This window comes from Microplitis mediator, chromosome 8 (assembly GCF_029852145.1).
Source record: "Microplitis mediator isolate UGA2020A chromosome 8, iyMicMedi2.1, whole genome shotgun sequence".
Lineage (NCBI taxonomy): Eukaryota > Metazoa > Arthropoda > Insecta > Hymenoptera > Braconidae > Microplitis > Microplitis mediator.
This window is the reverse complement of record NC_079976.1, coordinates 3,387,761-3,403,381: the sequence shown is the minus strand read 5'-3', so window position 1 is coordinate 3,403,381 and position 15,621 is coordinate 3,387,761. Positions and strand designations below refer to the sequence as shown.

Sequence of the window (15,621 nt, the reverse complement as noted above, 5' to 3'; positions counted from 1 at the left end):
AGGATGTATGACTTGACATCTTGACATTTCAAATTTGTGTTACGTTATCGGTGGATGATAATTATTTATATTGTGTTTTTTTGTAAGCGCGCCTTAAAAATTTTATGATACTGAAGTTAGCCGACGTTTAAGATCTTTTGAATTTTTTAAAAAGACGAGCAATTGTGAAAAAAAAATATTTAAAATTTAAATGCGCCTCTAGTTTTTAAAATTTTCTACATGTGTATATTTTTAGGTTTCTTCTTTTTTGTAATTTATCTGTTGGAAAAAAATCTGAAAATTGTTAATTGTCTGCTAGCTTCAGGATTTGTGTGGTAATTTTTTTTCTATTATTCAATTTTTTACTAACAATCAGTGCAGAACTTGAGTGTTATTTTTTATAAAAGAAACTTAATTATATTTTAATGATATGTAATTAAATTTTTGTTTTTAAATTTAATTAAGACTGGGTAATAATGACCGAATTTTTGAATTTTACTTTTCTTTTAATTTATTAATCAATTTTTATTACAGCAATTTTTATATCTCCCGAAAAAATGTTTTTTAAAAAAATGTACCCGATCAGGGAATTAGTACCCGATTACTCATGTATTTGGATATCTATATTTACTAAATATATCTAGACAAATACATAGAGTTCGAGTACTAGTTACCTGATCGGGTCCTAAGTCTTTTATCTCAATTAGAAAAGTAATTTTCAAAAATTCGGTTGGTGCCTCCCACCCTTGAAGTCATTTTTATCAAAACTCAATTTTAATTAAATAATTCTCAAAGTTTTATAGCTCACAGTTCATTAGACTGTCAATCTGCTGATCTTCAGATTCAGTACATCAACATCCTGCGGATTTTGTTTATTCGAATTTCCAGAGGAATAATCTCTTGCCAATTGACCTCTTCTAGATTTCTTCTTAATTCAATTTTATTGAATATTTGAATTCATCTTATAACAGTATACTTTAAATAATTAAAAAAAATAAATAAATGAATATCATACACTGAAAAAAAATCAGGAGTGAATTCAGATTTCATTTAAATCCGAATTAACTCCACTCGAAGTTTCGGAGTTTTTAAAAAGATCACTTCGAATGCGGAGTAAATATGCAGCTTTTTTTTCAGCAGAGTGATCTGGATTTTTTTTACTCATCTCAGAGCTTAAATATTTAAATTTACTCCCTTCGGAGTAAATTTCACTCCGAAGAGATAAAAAAAAACAGTCATCCGCTCCGAATTTTATCTGCTTTCACTCCAGAAATTTTTTACAGTGCAACATCAAATGGTAATAAAAATCTAATAATAATAATAAATCATTAATATTTTTTTAAAAACTGTAATTATTATTAATCGTAATAATATGATTATTGACAATGATGCGGCTATGTGCACATTAAAACACCTTATTAATTTTACAAGTCCAGCTTCACGTACACTATGTACAAATATAACTAAACATTATTATTATTAATTAATAATAATTAATAATAATCATAATAATAATTATAATAATAAATCGTCTTAATTAATCATACCGATTTAATTACTTATATTTATATTTTATCAGTTAACTAAATACGTATTTGTTTCTTCTTATCTTTCTTCATTCACATTATCAATAATTATTAAATTTATCTATACAATGTACAGGCTCTTAAACATTTCTTATCACTTCTAATTATTTACACCTTACAGTAATAATTATTAATAAATATCGGGTATGATTTACGGGGTTTCTTAATTCTTTAACCGGATTCTCTTAATTATTATTCAAATCTTATCATTTTATTTCTTCTTTACTGTAATATCATAACTACAATTTCATCAATTATCCAAATAGAAAAATTTTATTTAATTAAAAATAATAAAAGTATTTAAAAACGATTTATTAATGAGGCAGATCGTACCAAAGATTTATATCGGCACATATAGTTTTATTTTTTTTAAATATTTTTGTACAGGATATTGTTGTCAAGTTTTTTAAAAATTATTAATTATTATATAATATTGCCATATTTTTTAGATTGATTCGAATTAAATCGTAAAACAATCTTTGGTGCTTTTTAAATCAACCGTTGATTCATTTAAATTTAAAATCAACTTTGTCCAGATTATAATTATAATTTTTTAAAATTTATATCAAACTATAAAAAATAAATTTAATGGAAGATATGCTAATTCTCTTTTTAATTTTTAATTTTAATGTCTTATTTCCGTCCTTTTATTATTAATTATTATTATTATTTATTCATTAATTTTTTTAATAATTAAGTGCATTAATTAAAAGTGTTAACACTTTGGAAGTAACGGTTGCACAGCCGTTGTAAAATAATTATTTATTATTATTATTATTATTTAATTATAAAAATTTAATAATTACTTAATTTATTATTGTAATTATAATTATAATTAAAGAAAAGCATTGTGAAAAATAAAAAAATATGTATTATTTACATTTAATAATTATTTATTTATTTTATATTGGAGCAAAAAAGAAAAAAATTATTTTTTTTTAGGTGATTTTTATAAATTTGTTCTTTCTTGTCATTGATATAAAAAACAACAATTAATCCAGACATTTATTTATATTTATTAAGCTATATACACCTGTAGATCATGATCTATGGCACGATCAATTTGTTACGTCAGCCGTGAGTATTTATCAATTAAAATAAATAAATAATTTAAAAAATAATTTTTACTGTGCGTACAGTTTACTTTTTCTCTGAGTACCAATCCAAATTATCATTATCATTTATTTTAATAATTATTGTAATAAAGGTAATTAAATAATATAGATTTATAAGCTTTTAATTTATACTATTTTTTTTTATATAATAATATGAATGTACATAAAAGTGGCGATGAAAAAATGGTTTAAAAAATAATCAACTTAATTTTAATGACTCAGATGAAAAAAATTTATCGGTTTTATTTATTTTTTCCTTCCTTTTTATGTTAATTAGCTCTTACTATACTTCATATATTTATACTTTTTCCAATAAACGTTTGTTCAAAATCATCACGTTAATTTATTTAACCAACTAATTAATTTTTATAATTATTTACTTTTTTTTTGATCACTCACTAGTTCTCATCATACATTACAAACATTTTTTACTCGATCATAATTTTGTTATATAAATTTTTTTTATTATGAAATATATAATAAGAATTTGTTAATAAAAAAATGGTTTATTTTTTTACTTTTTTAATTTTAGTATCTAAAGTTTTTAAAAAATCACGAGTGAAGCTGTGATTAGTGAAGATGATTTTTTATTTATGTATTAATTTTTTTAATTTCATATTTGTACAATTAAATTACTCATGGCCTAAGGTATCAATCGTTAACTTTGAGCATTTATTTTATTTTTTTTTTTATAATTAATTACCCAAGTAATTAATAAATTAATTTGTTATGTCAATAATAGATATCAATTATTTATAAATATAACTCATGCTTTTAATATTTATGCTCACAAATTATTTTTTTTTACACAGCAAATCACTTTCGCTTATTATTTTTTTTTTAATTATTAAAACTTTACATAAATCAATGAAAAAAAAATAATTAATAAAAAAAAAAGTGATTTTAAAAATAAAATAATGTAAAATGTTAAAAAATATTTTGATTTATCATTTCAACCCACAGTACACTGACAAAAAAAAATGTATTATAATAAAAAATAAATATTTACATAAAGAAACAAAAAGTAACAGAAATTAAAAATAAAAAAATAATTATAAAGATAACAAAGAGAAAAAAAAATATTCATCTGACCGAGTTTAAAATATTTAAAAAAAATAATAATAATAATAAACGACAGACACCTTAATCATGATCTATAAATTTAAAAATTCTCAATTATATAATTTATTATATTTTACTGTCTTACTCTCAAAAAATGCACATTCTTTAATATAATTACTGTGAAACGTTTTAGTTTTTTTTTTTTGTTTGGGCACTTTGTGACAGTTCACTTTACCCTCAGATCATTAACGCATTAAATCATGTAATTAATATTAAACAATTAACTAATTAATCATTAAAATAATAATAATAATAATTATGATTATAATTTACATTAGAAGAAAAAAAAGTAATTAAAAAAAAAGCGAGTGTCTTCTCTTTCAAATGAGTCACATGAGTGTACGTTTTATGTTATTAATGTCTAACATCGAATTTAATATCGTACATCTTATATATATAGATATTATTTTACTTTTTTTCTTATTTTTTTTATATACATTAGGCAGATATATTTATATATATATAAATATATTTATATACATTTATATATATATATTTATATATATAATATGTATAATATATACATAGATCTAGATAATCTTTATATTTATATTTTTAAATTTTCTTGTATTTAAATTTATTTACTTATTTTATTATTATTATTTATTATTTTATTTTATTTTTATATTTATTATATAAACCTAGTAAAGAGCCATTATTATTTACTGTATTTTATACAATTAAAATTAATTATCACCTAACTTGGCATCCTTGGGGTAGAGGTGCAGGCGGACAACCGGGTGAATGACTGGCCGTGTTGGCCGTACTGAGAATATTAATATCCTCGGGTTTGGAAGGCTTATTATTATCATCTTGATTATGTGAGTCCTGCTGTAAGTTATCTTTCACTCGTTCATTATTATCTGGTGCATCGGTATCTGCTGGTGCAGCTCCGCTTGATTTTTCCCCGGAATTTCCTTCAGCATCTTTGCTACCAGATTTATCGACACTTGCAGCAGGAGCTTTTAGCTCGTAACCCTCGTGACAACGCGTGAGTTTTAATCTAATGGGCGTTACTTTAACAGACTTGACATTGTCTAGAGAATTATTAGCAGCCGATGGATCAGCAGTGGGTTTATCAGAATTAGTATTGCTGTCTTGATAACCAGGATCTTCTTTAGCTTCACCACCGGCTTTTTTATTATCAGTATTATCCTCAGATTGAGTGACACGTTCATTTGCTACACTTGAAGTTTCACTTGTTGAATCATTAGGTGTTGCTTTTATTCTTATAATAAGTTTTGTCGTTGACGTGTTGCCGTCATCAAGAATCTGTACTCTACCTTCTTTGCCACGTTGTTTTTTACGTTTCTTACCATTTTTGTCTTTTTTACTTTTTTCTTGCGGCGCTTCGTCGTTATCAAAACCAGCCATTATCATTTTACGGAATTTCATACTTTCACGTTTAAGTTCTTCGATACTGGGTTTATTTTGCATGCTACTCAAACGTTTTTTCGGCGGTCTTATTCTAGCCCGGTCTTCTGTAACACTGCCACCAACATCTTGACTGACAACATTACTGCCAATTTTTATTTTTAATTTCGGGGGTGCACTGTTTGAAGCTGCTGCTGCTGGTGGTTTTGGTTGACGACCGCGACGTCTGTCAGCACTGGTGCCAGCTAAGCCTCTACGTCGATCCGAAGTGCCGTCTTCATCCCCTGGATCAGCAAATCCACTGCCACCACGTTCTTTTCTGCGTTTCTTCTCCATATTCGCCATGTCAACGACAGCTTTGTAGTCTTCGCGTGTCGGTATACTTGTCATTGAAGCAACAGCTTTGGGTATCGTGATAACAGTCCTGCTTATCGGTGGCATACATATTGGAACTGCAGCAACACTGGCCATCGTTGGATCGTCCATGTTCATATCTTGCGAGCAATACTGTCTTAATAATTCTTTCTTCCTCATTCGCCTCAAATTAGACGTTCCGGATGTTACTGATGCACTTGATGCTGGAGGAATTATCGGAGCTTGAGGTACCAACTGATTAACTGATGTTGATGCAACATAATTAGCAAATGGCCCCTTGATCTTCACCTTCAACTGATTTCTCGAGTCGCTCAATGACATTTTGGTGATATCACTGACACCAGCAGCAGACATATCGGCATTCGGATCATTGAGATCCGCAGCTTTTGAATTCAAACTAGCGGACTTGGATGTTAAATCTGAATGCAGTGCGCCTAATTCTTCCTCAATGTCTGGTAGTGTCGTGTCCGTTGCTGCGCCAGCAAATGAACAAATCAAATGATTAGCGTAAGACTGACCATGGAGAGATGACGTTTGTCCTTCGGCAGTTGAATTGTAAGTTCTCATATCAACAGGACCTGGAATAACTGGGAATACCGTGTCGTTGTTGTAAATCTCTTCGACATTTTCTTTCGAGAAAACAGGGGGAGTTTGTGGTGGTGACGGTGATGCTGCTACACGTTTGTCGCTGTATTTTGTTTTATGAACAGCTGGACTAGATAAAGTTTGTAAAACGTTATCTTTAGCTAATGTATTATCACGTTTTTCACTGACATCCGTTGATTTTTTACGTTCACGCATTGTTTTGAGATCAGCAATATTTGTTTCATTGGCAGAATCTTCATCAGAATCAAAATCATAAACAGTACCGACAAGTTTATTTTGAATTGAATCATCACTGAGAAAGGTATTACTTAAATTAACAAATGGAGTTAAGCAAACATTTTGATTATTTCTACCTCTACCTCGACCTCGTCCACGTCCACGACCACGATTATTTTGTTGGCTGCCTTTACCACCACGTCCACGTGCTCTGGATGTCGCCGCAGGCTTAACAACTTCTTGACGTGGAGATTTACCTGGTGATTTACCTTGAAGAGACGTAACTCTAGCCGACGTTCTCGTTGGTTTTGACGGACTCTTCTTCCCAGGTTGTGATGACGGTGTCTTTTGATCTGGTGTTGTAACACCATGCACATCTTCAGCAACCGTTTCCGCAGTTTCAGCAACCGGTTGAGCTTCAGGAATATTTCTGTCCATAAACATCATTGGCGCGCAAACTGCCGGCGATTGGTCAACCTGAGTCTGAGTTTGTTCGGGTGTGTGTGACGCGTTGTGCTCTTGCTGCTGATCCACCACAGGAGCCATAGGCTGCTGAGCAGGTGGAGGTGGAGGTGTTGGTATTTTCGTCGGAGAAACCATAGCAGCAGTGAGTGCCATATTGTGGGACGAAGATGTGAATGCAGCTGTACAGGGTGACGCTTGCATATTGAGTGTATCTTCCAGGGGCTTGGGAACGTGGGGTAATATACTCTGGGGCGTTGGAAAAGGCGCTCCAAAGACTGTGGGAAACATTGTGGTGCCTGCTGCGGGATAGGGAAGTGACGTTGCACATGATTGGGGTGGAAATAATGATACTGGTCCGGTGTAAGCGTTTGTGTCGGTGTAAGGATGGTAAGGACCTGTCTCCATAGTTCCAGGTGGAAATGGCATTGACGGCATGTTTTTGTACGGCGGCATCGCCGCATGCTCTTCTGTAGACGATGCCGAGGTTATTGAGGATGAGGTCGATCGTCTTGAAGGAAGCACTTGACTCTCTGCCCACCTAGTGTCTTGTCTTACATTAGCTAATTCATTGTACGGCGAGCTGCACTGCGTGTAATCCTGTCTCATATCTGATGACCCATCGTCTTTCTCTAGTCCACGATCAATGTCATTATTTTGCTGATCATCCTCGACATTAGGAAGTGCCATAAGATGTCTATTTACCATCTCCATGGGTATCATGTCCTCAACAATAGGACCCTGTAGACACGGCTGATTTATCATCGGCACTGACTGTAGTGGCGGCCGTGAATCAACCGAATGTGAAGAGTCCATATGAGCTCGTACGATAGCATGCTGTTGTTGCATAAGCTGTTGATACTGATCGGTCATATTTGTAATATTTATTTGCGAATGAACTAAATTATCGGTATTATTGTCATGCATTACTGATCCAATGTCATTTGCAAATGGATGATTACCGTAACGATGATTTTGCTCCATCAAATGATTTAAATGTTGAACATCATTTGGATTAAAGTTATCAATACTAGGTGGTACCCAACGTTCATCAGCTTCACCACGATCTAATTTAGCCCGTTCAGCTGCCGCAACTTTATTTCCTGCCAATTCCTCATGGCTGTAAAGCGCATAGGCGTCATTATTGCCAGTTGTGTAGCAAGATTTTCTTTTGTCATCAATTGCATGATTTTTACATGACACCTCTGTTGGCGGCTCAACTTCAACTTCTTTAACTTCCGGCTCTAGAACAGCCGTAGGAACAAACTGCGGTTTGACTTTGACGTTTTCAACGGGTGTTTTGCTGGCAGGATTTTCTTCCTTCTTGACAGGTTCCTCTGGAGCGACAGGCTCGCCGTCTTGCTGATTAGTACTTGACTTGTTGGACAACTCCATCCGAAGTTTAGCAACCAAATGAAGTGTTTCGCGAGCGCTGTCCTCTTTCTCTTCTTTAAACCACATGTCGTTGTTGAAGGAGAATGCCAACGGCTGCTGACGTTCCTCAGGATCTCTGGGTATACTGAAACCGTCGTCATTTATGTCATCATTCAAAATATCTTGGTCAAAATCAAAGAACTCCGAGTCACTTTGGTCTTTTGATTGTCCATGTTGCGGGGAAAATATTGACCTATTTATAGATTTCTTACGCTTAGGAATTTCTTTGTCTTCGTGTCGGGATTCATGGGCAGACTTATCGGACACCACGTGTGATTTTTTAAAGCTATCTTCAACTTCTTTTTCTACTTGAATTACCTCGCAAGGCGACGGCTGTTGCTGTACAGGCGCCGGACTTTTATGTTCATTCTTTTTATTAACTTTACCAGCTCCCGTACTATTATTATCTTGCTGGACATCGCTGTCCATTCTAGGCGGATCTTCTATTTTTTCAATCGGCGGCACACGTGAAATTTCATCACTGGTATGATTTTTACGCCCACCCTCATGACTTTGATTACTACTTACTCTATCATCACTTTTATCTGTTATTTCTTTATCCGATTGCGGCTCACTGACTTCTTTCTCCGATTTAGCTTTGAAAAGTTTATCAAGATGCTCACGTTTTTCTAAAAATTTATCGAGACTCTTTGAGGATTTTTTCGGACTATCACGTTCCGCTCGTCGCTGTTTTATTTCCTCTTCCAAAAGTAACAGGTGCATCGGACTTTTATTATTTGTACCTTTTTTACTTACTTTCTTATCATCGACTTTTGTCGACTCTACATGTTGGCTTTTAGATGATTCATTTAACGAACCAGTAGACAAACTTGTCTTACCATCAACACGTGACGAAGATACATCCTCTGAAGACTCATGAGTATCATTTGTCGATTCACTATTGTCTTTATTTTTAATTTGCTTATCATTATTTAACCTCTTATCATTTTTCCTGATCGAAGACGCATTTTTGCCAGCTTTGTCTTCTTTAGACGGAGCTTCACTTGATTTTCGTTTGCGTGCCTCGGGCTTAACTCTCGTTGACGAGCTGATATCTTCCTCCTTTTTATTACACTTGCCGCTGGATTGCTGCTGCTGCTGATGTTGCTGCGATTGCTGTGATTCTCGTTGCTGAGATTGGCTTTGCGTTTGCGATTTGCTAGCGGACTGGGTGCTCTTTTTAGCTGGTTTGGACCGAGAAACACTTCGTGGCCCATCATTATCTCTTGACCCACTGAGCAAATCTTGGTTATTGCTTGAGGCTGTTTGTTGCTGCTGCTGTTGCTGTTGGACCCGTTGCTGCTGATGTTTTTCGTGTTGCTGCTGCTGCTGTTGTTGCTGCTGAGATAACTTTTTACCTGAGACAATACTAGACGACACTCTTTGATCGGTCTTCTTAGTGAGTGATGATTGCCGCGATTGGTTTGGATCTTTAGACACTGAGGTTGTTCTACTTGATGATTCTTTTCTCTCAGCAGGCGGCGGTGGAAACTCGGATCCATGCCGCCCGTCGGAAGTTTTAAGCTTCTTGTCAGGCAGCTTTTTGAGTTTCCGCCCGGCCATTGTCTTCTTATCCACACTTTCCGCGGCATCATCACTCGTTGTTGTTGCCGTTGTTGTCGTCGTCGTTCTACTACTACTGCTACCACTACCACCAGTCTGTCTCTTATTACTCGATAATACTTTTGACGAACGATTACTGGCATCGCTCTCTGATGAGGTCGATGATGACGACTGATCTTTCTTCTTCGGCGATCTCGCAGGACTTTTAACATCATCCGAGTCACTACTCGAGTCTGATGAACTGCTACAGCTATTGCTGCTACTCGAGTCGCTGTTTGTACTCGACGACGTTTTGCTTTCCGGCTGAGGTTTCTTCGCGGGCTCTTCCTTCTTTGCCACCTCTTCCTTCTTCGCGATCTCTTTCTTGGGTTTACTTTCCGGCGAATCTTTCTTGACTTTAGCATCCGAGACATCAGAACTCTCTGGCTGGGGAGCAGATTTTGTTCCCAGTCCACTCTTTATATGCTCAGCTGCTTTTTTAGCTGCCTGTCTCTGCGGAACGTACGCCAAGATCTCACTGGGATCAGCGAACTCTTTTTCCTTATCAAAGTCATAAATGTCATTATTCTTTGAATCTTTATGATGTACTTTATTATCCCGTGATTTTTTAACACTAGCTTTTTCTTTAGGTTTTGAATTTTTATCATCAGCTGGTGATTTAATAGGTTCTGGTGGTTCTACAGGAGTTTCTTTTTTATTTTGCGACCGCTGCATTATTTCCGATGCTTTCTTAGCCGCCTGTCGCTGCGGAACAATTAACGCCGATGGTATATACTCTTTTTCCTTTTTCTTGGCTTTAACATTCTCTTTATTGCTAGTTTCCGTAGTCGATTCATCTTTACTGTCTTTGTTGGTAAAACTTTTCGAGGTATTTTTCGATATATCCGCCGCTGAAAATTGTTTAACAGCAGCTTTGCTGATAAACGGCGCAGTGACAGATCTGCTGCGATCCTGAGAATCTGAATCAGTGTCTGAATAAATAGCAGCAGCTGCTGATGGTCCAGTTCGCGACCCAGTATTTGCATTTAATGCAAACAAATCATCACTATCACTACCAGTACCAGTTCCCAATTCCTTCTCCATATGCTCAAGCGTTCTTGATCTCGTATTAGCATTACCCTGTTTATCACTTTCACTACTACCCGGGGCAGGCCTGGGTCGACTAGCAACACTTGTTGTCTTTTTCGTTCTACGTCTCGTAACTTTTGTTGATTTTTTAGCGGTATTTACTGGCTCATCTTCCGAGCTTGATTCACTTTCAATTTTATTTCTTGATTTATTGCTAGACGAACTCTTGCTCGTCGAGGTTGTTGATTTAACTGTAGGTTTAGCTGTATCAACTTCACTACTACTCAACGACGATAAATCACTACTGCAAAGATTTTTTCGTCTTACCGCACCGTTAAAGTAAAATTTCTTATTAGACGCACCATTGAAATCAGTCGGCGGTTTTTTCTTCTCGTCACTAGACACCGGTGTGGGTGATTTTATACCTTTTATACGCGCAACTATCGTGTCAAAGTCATGTGTATGATCTTCAGCATCCGAGTGAGAGTACAAACGATCGTAAATAGATGGACCGTGATTAGCTTCAATGACAGCCGCTACTGCAGCAGGTGGTAATGATGGACTATTAGACAAAACTGAGGCTTGTTTATGAAATGTTTGTTCACGAAGCCTCAAAAATGACCTACACAATTTTTCACGTCTATTAACCATATAACAGAGATTACGCACACGTTCTAAATCCTGCCTCAATTGTACAAACGTCCGCATTTTTTCTAGATCCGCAGCTTGACCTTGAGCTCGTGCACCAGCACTCGATAGCTCACCGCAGTGGGGCGCTAATAGTGATTTGTTATGACCAGCACGTCTTTTTAATTTCCAATAATTATAAATATAAGTTATTGCATCAATATCAACATCTAATTGCTGTGAGGTGATGTCTTTTAAACTAACATGTTTATCAAATTCAGCCTCTATTTCCTTTAGTTTAGCTGCACGCGCCTGATTCTTTTCTTCAGATGTCATATCTTTACGTTTACGTTTATTATGCGTATCACCCGGTTCATCTGAGTCAGAACCACCTTTATCACCAGTGCTGCTGCCACCAACCCCAACTTTATCTTTAGTATTTGTTCTACTGTGTTTTTGACAATAAGACCTTAATTTAACCCCATCATCAGCCTGTTCGTCCTCAATAATAGCCTTCATTTCAAGTCCATATTTGAACGCACATGTCACATGGTACGCTGTCTTACACGTTTTTATACTGCATTGAATACAAGCACCAATGCGTTCACGACACAGCACACATATGAGTGCCCATCTACTTTGCGGAATACTGGATATTTTGGTAATCGGCTCCATGCGCTCAACACAGCCGATGCTTACCTCTGGTATCCACAGTGCACATGATACATGCGCCCATTTTTGACCACTACGTGTACACTTCATTGCACCACCTTTGTTCGGACACAACACGCAGTCTGGCCGCTTACTTAGAGAGCAAGTTCGACACAGCCACGAGCCATCAGGTATTGATGTTATACCGTAACATGCTTGATGAACGCATATATTACAACAGTCACAGAATACCATTTCGTTATTCTCCTCAGAATCTGGTGATCTGCACACATCACAAATAACGTTCTCATCAAATTCAATACCCAGACCCTCCTCATTTTTCACTATTGTTTCTATTCGTTCCCAACAACGCACTTCCAGCTCTTCGATAACTCGCTCGAGCTGTGGCTCTGATATAGGCGGCTGTCCGGACTACAAAGACAATCAACAATAATCGTATTAGTAATTTATCTTTTACCATTACCTCTATTATTTGTTGTACTGAAATTATTTTTTACCTGAGCACGCTCTCCATTTAGTACTTCCAGCCATGCAATGTCAGTGTCATCGAGATCATAAGCACAGGCTTTTTCAGCTTTGGCTGGAGTTGTGCTCAAATGATTATCTTCAGGATTAAAAGAATCATCACGGGATATTCTAATGAATTTTTTAGGTCTGCAATGACGAGATAAACAGAATAAAAAACGTACATTAGTATCAAATAAATTGAAAAGTAAATAATGATAGTAATCATGACTTACAATTTAAATTCACCATGAGATTTATTATTCGATTGCTGTGTTACAGTAACCGTAGGCTCTGGAAGTGAATCCGGATTAACAGGCACCTGCACACCACGTTCCCACTCTTGTTTCCACTGATCAGTTATTACCCAGTACTCATTAGGACTAAGCGGTTCACTGTCGGGTAATTTCATCGCACTTATCAAGTCTTTACGAAATAACTCAGCCGGTGCCTCGGCGGCCGCACGATTGTATATACTTTTATTATCAGCGAGTGGACGTGGTGTCCAGGGTGCTCCAGATGGCCCAGCAACAGTACCACTCCCGGCAGTACCACTGTTACCAACAGTTCCTCCTCCAGCACTGGTACTGCAACAGCCAGAACCATTACCAGCTGCACTGCCACCTTGACTTGTCGATGCCACCGCCATCGTTTCTTCCTCTTCGGAGGGCCCAATTGCTGACACCAAACCCGATGTACCCGCGGCTGTTGGGCCCAGTCTGCATTTGCGTCTTTTAATCGCGCCCGGGCAGGAAGCCAAGTCATTATCGTTTTTGTTTATTCGCTTGCCTCGTTGTGCCATCACTACTACGCCAAGTTATCTATAGGTATGTAGGCACATGTAGGTAAGCTATATGTACCCTTAAGAAAAACAACAACATAAACAATAACAATCAACTCCATATCAACACAACTTTACCATCAAGTAATTATAAAAAATACTTACTACATAGCTGTCCATATAATTTATCGCTTTAAATAATTCAGCTCTCTTCAAAACTGTAAAATAATTTTCAAATATCAGTAAAATTTTACAATAAACATACACACACACACACACACACACATATCTATAGATGTATAAACATACATACAAATTTAAGTGTAATGAGAATTAACTAAAACGTTAGAGGTCACTGATTATTTAAATGATATTATAATATGAACTACTCGTGGTCAATTGACGTAAACATTATCATATAATTTAGAGCATTAAAACTCCATCATACTTTTAATAAGCTAATAAACAAATTTAACACTAAAATTATACTACCCATCAATTGTCTTTACTCTCCATAATTATCAGTCTGCTATACATGCACACATATGTATACCCACACACATATATGCATATATACACACATGGATAAATTTTTAAAAAATCTTTCCAGCAACACAGCAGTTTGCTGTTGACGGTGGGCATAAAGTCAACACGAGATTTAAATCTTGCAACATCCAATCAAGTATACCACAAAATAATGACAGTAATAATAATACTAAACTAATACTAATGTATGTGTACGTATGTATGTGTATATGTATATATATATATAAATAAATAATCACCATTGACTTATTGGAATACATTAGCAGCATGTGTACATAGACATCCGTCAAAGTGACGGTTCTCCAGGTGTCGATGTTGAGGTTGATGTTGTTGTTGTTGTAAATGTGTTAAATATAAGTAAGTGATTATAACAAACGCGATAAACCACTGTGGCACTGACTGTGGTACTTGATACTCAGCTGTGGAAAAAACACAAGAGAGGTTATAAAAAATAAAGTCGTGTTTGTTTAAATGAATGGTTATAATGTATCTGTGAGTTTTGTTTGTGGATTAACGTCGACGGGGCAACATAGTGACGCCGGGATAACCCGGGTATTTAATGTTTAGGATGCGACAAAAATCACACAAGAGGTTGTACCCCCACATCCACGGGTAAGTATGAGAGAGATCATGTAAACATTGTCTTGACGTTAATAAACGTGTGAATTAGTGGGACAGTATTATCGCACAATATAATAAACTCACTAAGCGTTACGCTGTACATGGAGCCACCGGGTTACTTATAATCTCCATAATCCACAATAATTATTCACAAGAAAACGATAGTGTGTCGTATAGAACAGACAAAATGCCTCACGGCTCCATTACGCTGCTGCTGCTCCTGCTGCTGCCCAACAACATTGACAATACAGATGGCATTGCAATCGCCGTCACCGTCAGTTCACCAGTAGAACCGACCGACGAACCAGCGAGATGTTCACACTGTACATGACTGCTCTTGCTCTCTTCCTCTTGTCACCCTGAGGTCTCTCCCTCTCTGTTCCTCCTTCGAGACTTGTCTTCTTGCTCGGCAGTACCATCACCACCACTGGCCGTCACCCACCAACCGACCCAACCTGCAACCAACGATCAGACGACCAGACGACTGCTGTATTGTAGCCAGTCCAGAGACGACGACAACAACGACACAACACGAGCAACAACAACGACTAAGGAACACGAGATATATATCATACCGTACTATTAAATACCTTATTATTGATCTCTATTAGCTGAATATATTTTCGCGCGCACTCGTACACGTGATTACAACCTCAAGTGTGATCTCGTGTCTTTATTTTTCTACGCCGTCATAGATAAGATCTGGCTTGACATCCGGCGGTTCATTGTAATGACAAATATTTTTTATTTATTTTTATTTTGCTTTCATGTTCTAGATTTTAATTCAAATGTCAGTTGGAAACTCCCGCTCGCAGGATAACGCAGAGTATCAATGTTGGAATTTTTTTATTTTTTATTCGAGTGGAAATTTGTTTTTTTTTTGTGATAATTTTTTGGAGTTGATTTTGAAAGTTGAAAAATTATATTTTTGTAAAAAGTATTTTGTGTGGCGCGCAGGAAATTTTGCTAG

General features: G+C 35.6%; 1 protein-coding gene across 2 annotated transcripts; it reads right to left on the bottom strand.

Annotated features, from left to right (window-relative positions):
• Positions 1–1,828: 1,828 nt before the first annotated feature.
• LOC130673580 (PHD finger protein rhinoceros) lies at positions 1,829–14,891 on the bottom strand. Of its 2 annotated transcripts, XM_057478636.1 has the most exons (6): positions 14,736–14,891; positions 14,270–14,449; positions 13,650–13,702; positions 12,940–13,564; positions 12,697–12,853; positions 1,829–12,610 (listed from the first exon to the last, which is right to left on the bottom strand). In XM_057478636.1, exons 4-6 carry the CDS (start codon positions 13,503–13,505, stop codon positions 4,496–4,498), a joined length of 8,838 nt encoding a protein of 2,945 aa, XP_057334619.1. In that variant the 5' UTR covers positions 13,506–13,564; positions 13,650–13,702; positions 14,270–14,449; positions 14,736–14,891; the 3' UTR covers positions 1,829–4,495. The 2 variants fall into 2 exon arrangements, with proteins under 2 accessions (XP_057334619.1, XP_057334620.1); XM_057478637.1 differs by lacking the exon at positions 14,270–14,449 and having other exon boundaries at positions 14,736–14,864.
• Positions 14,892–15,621: the final 730 nt, after the last annotated feature.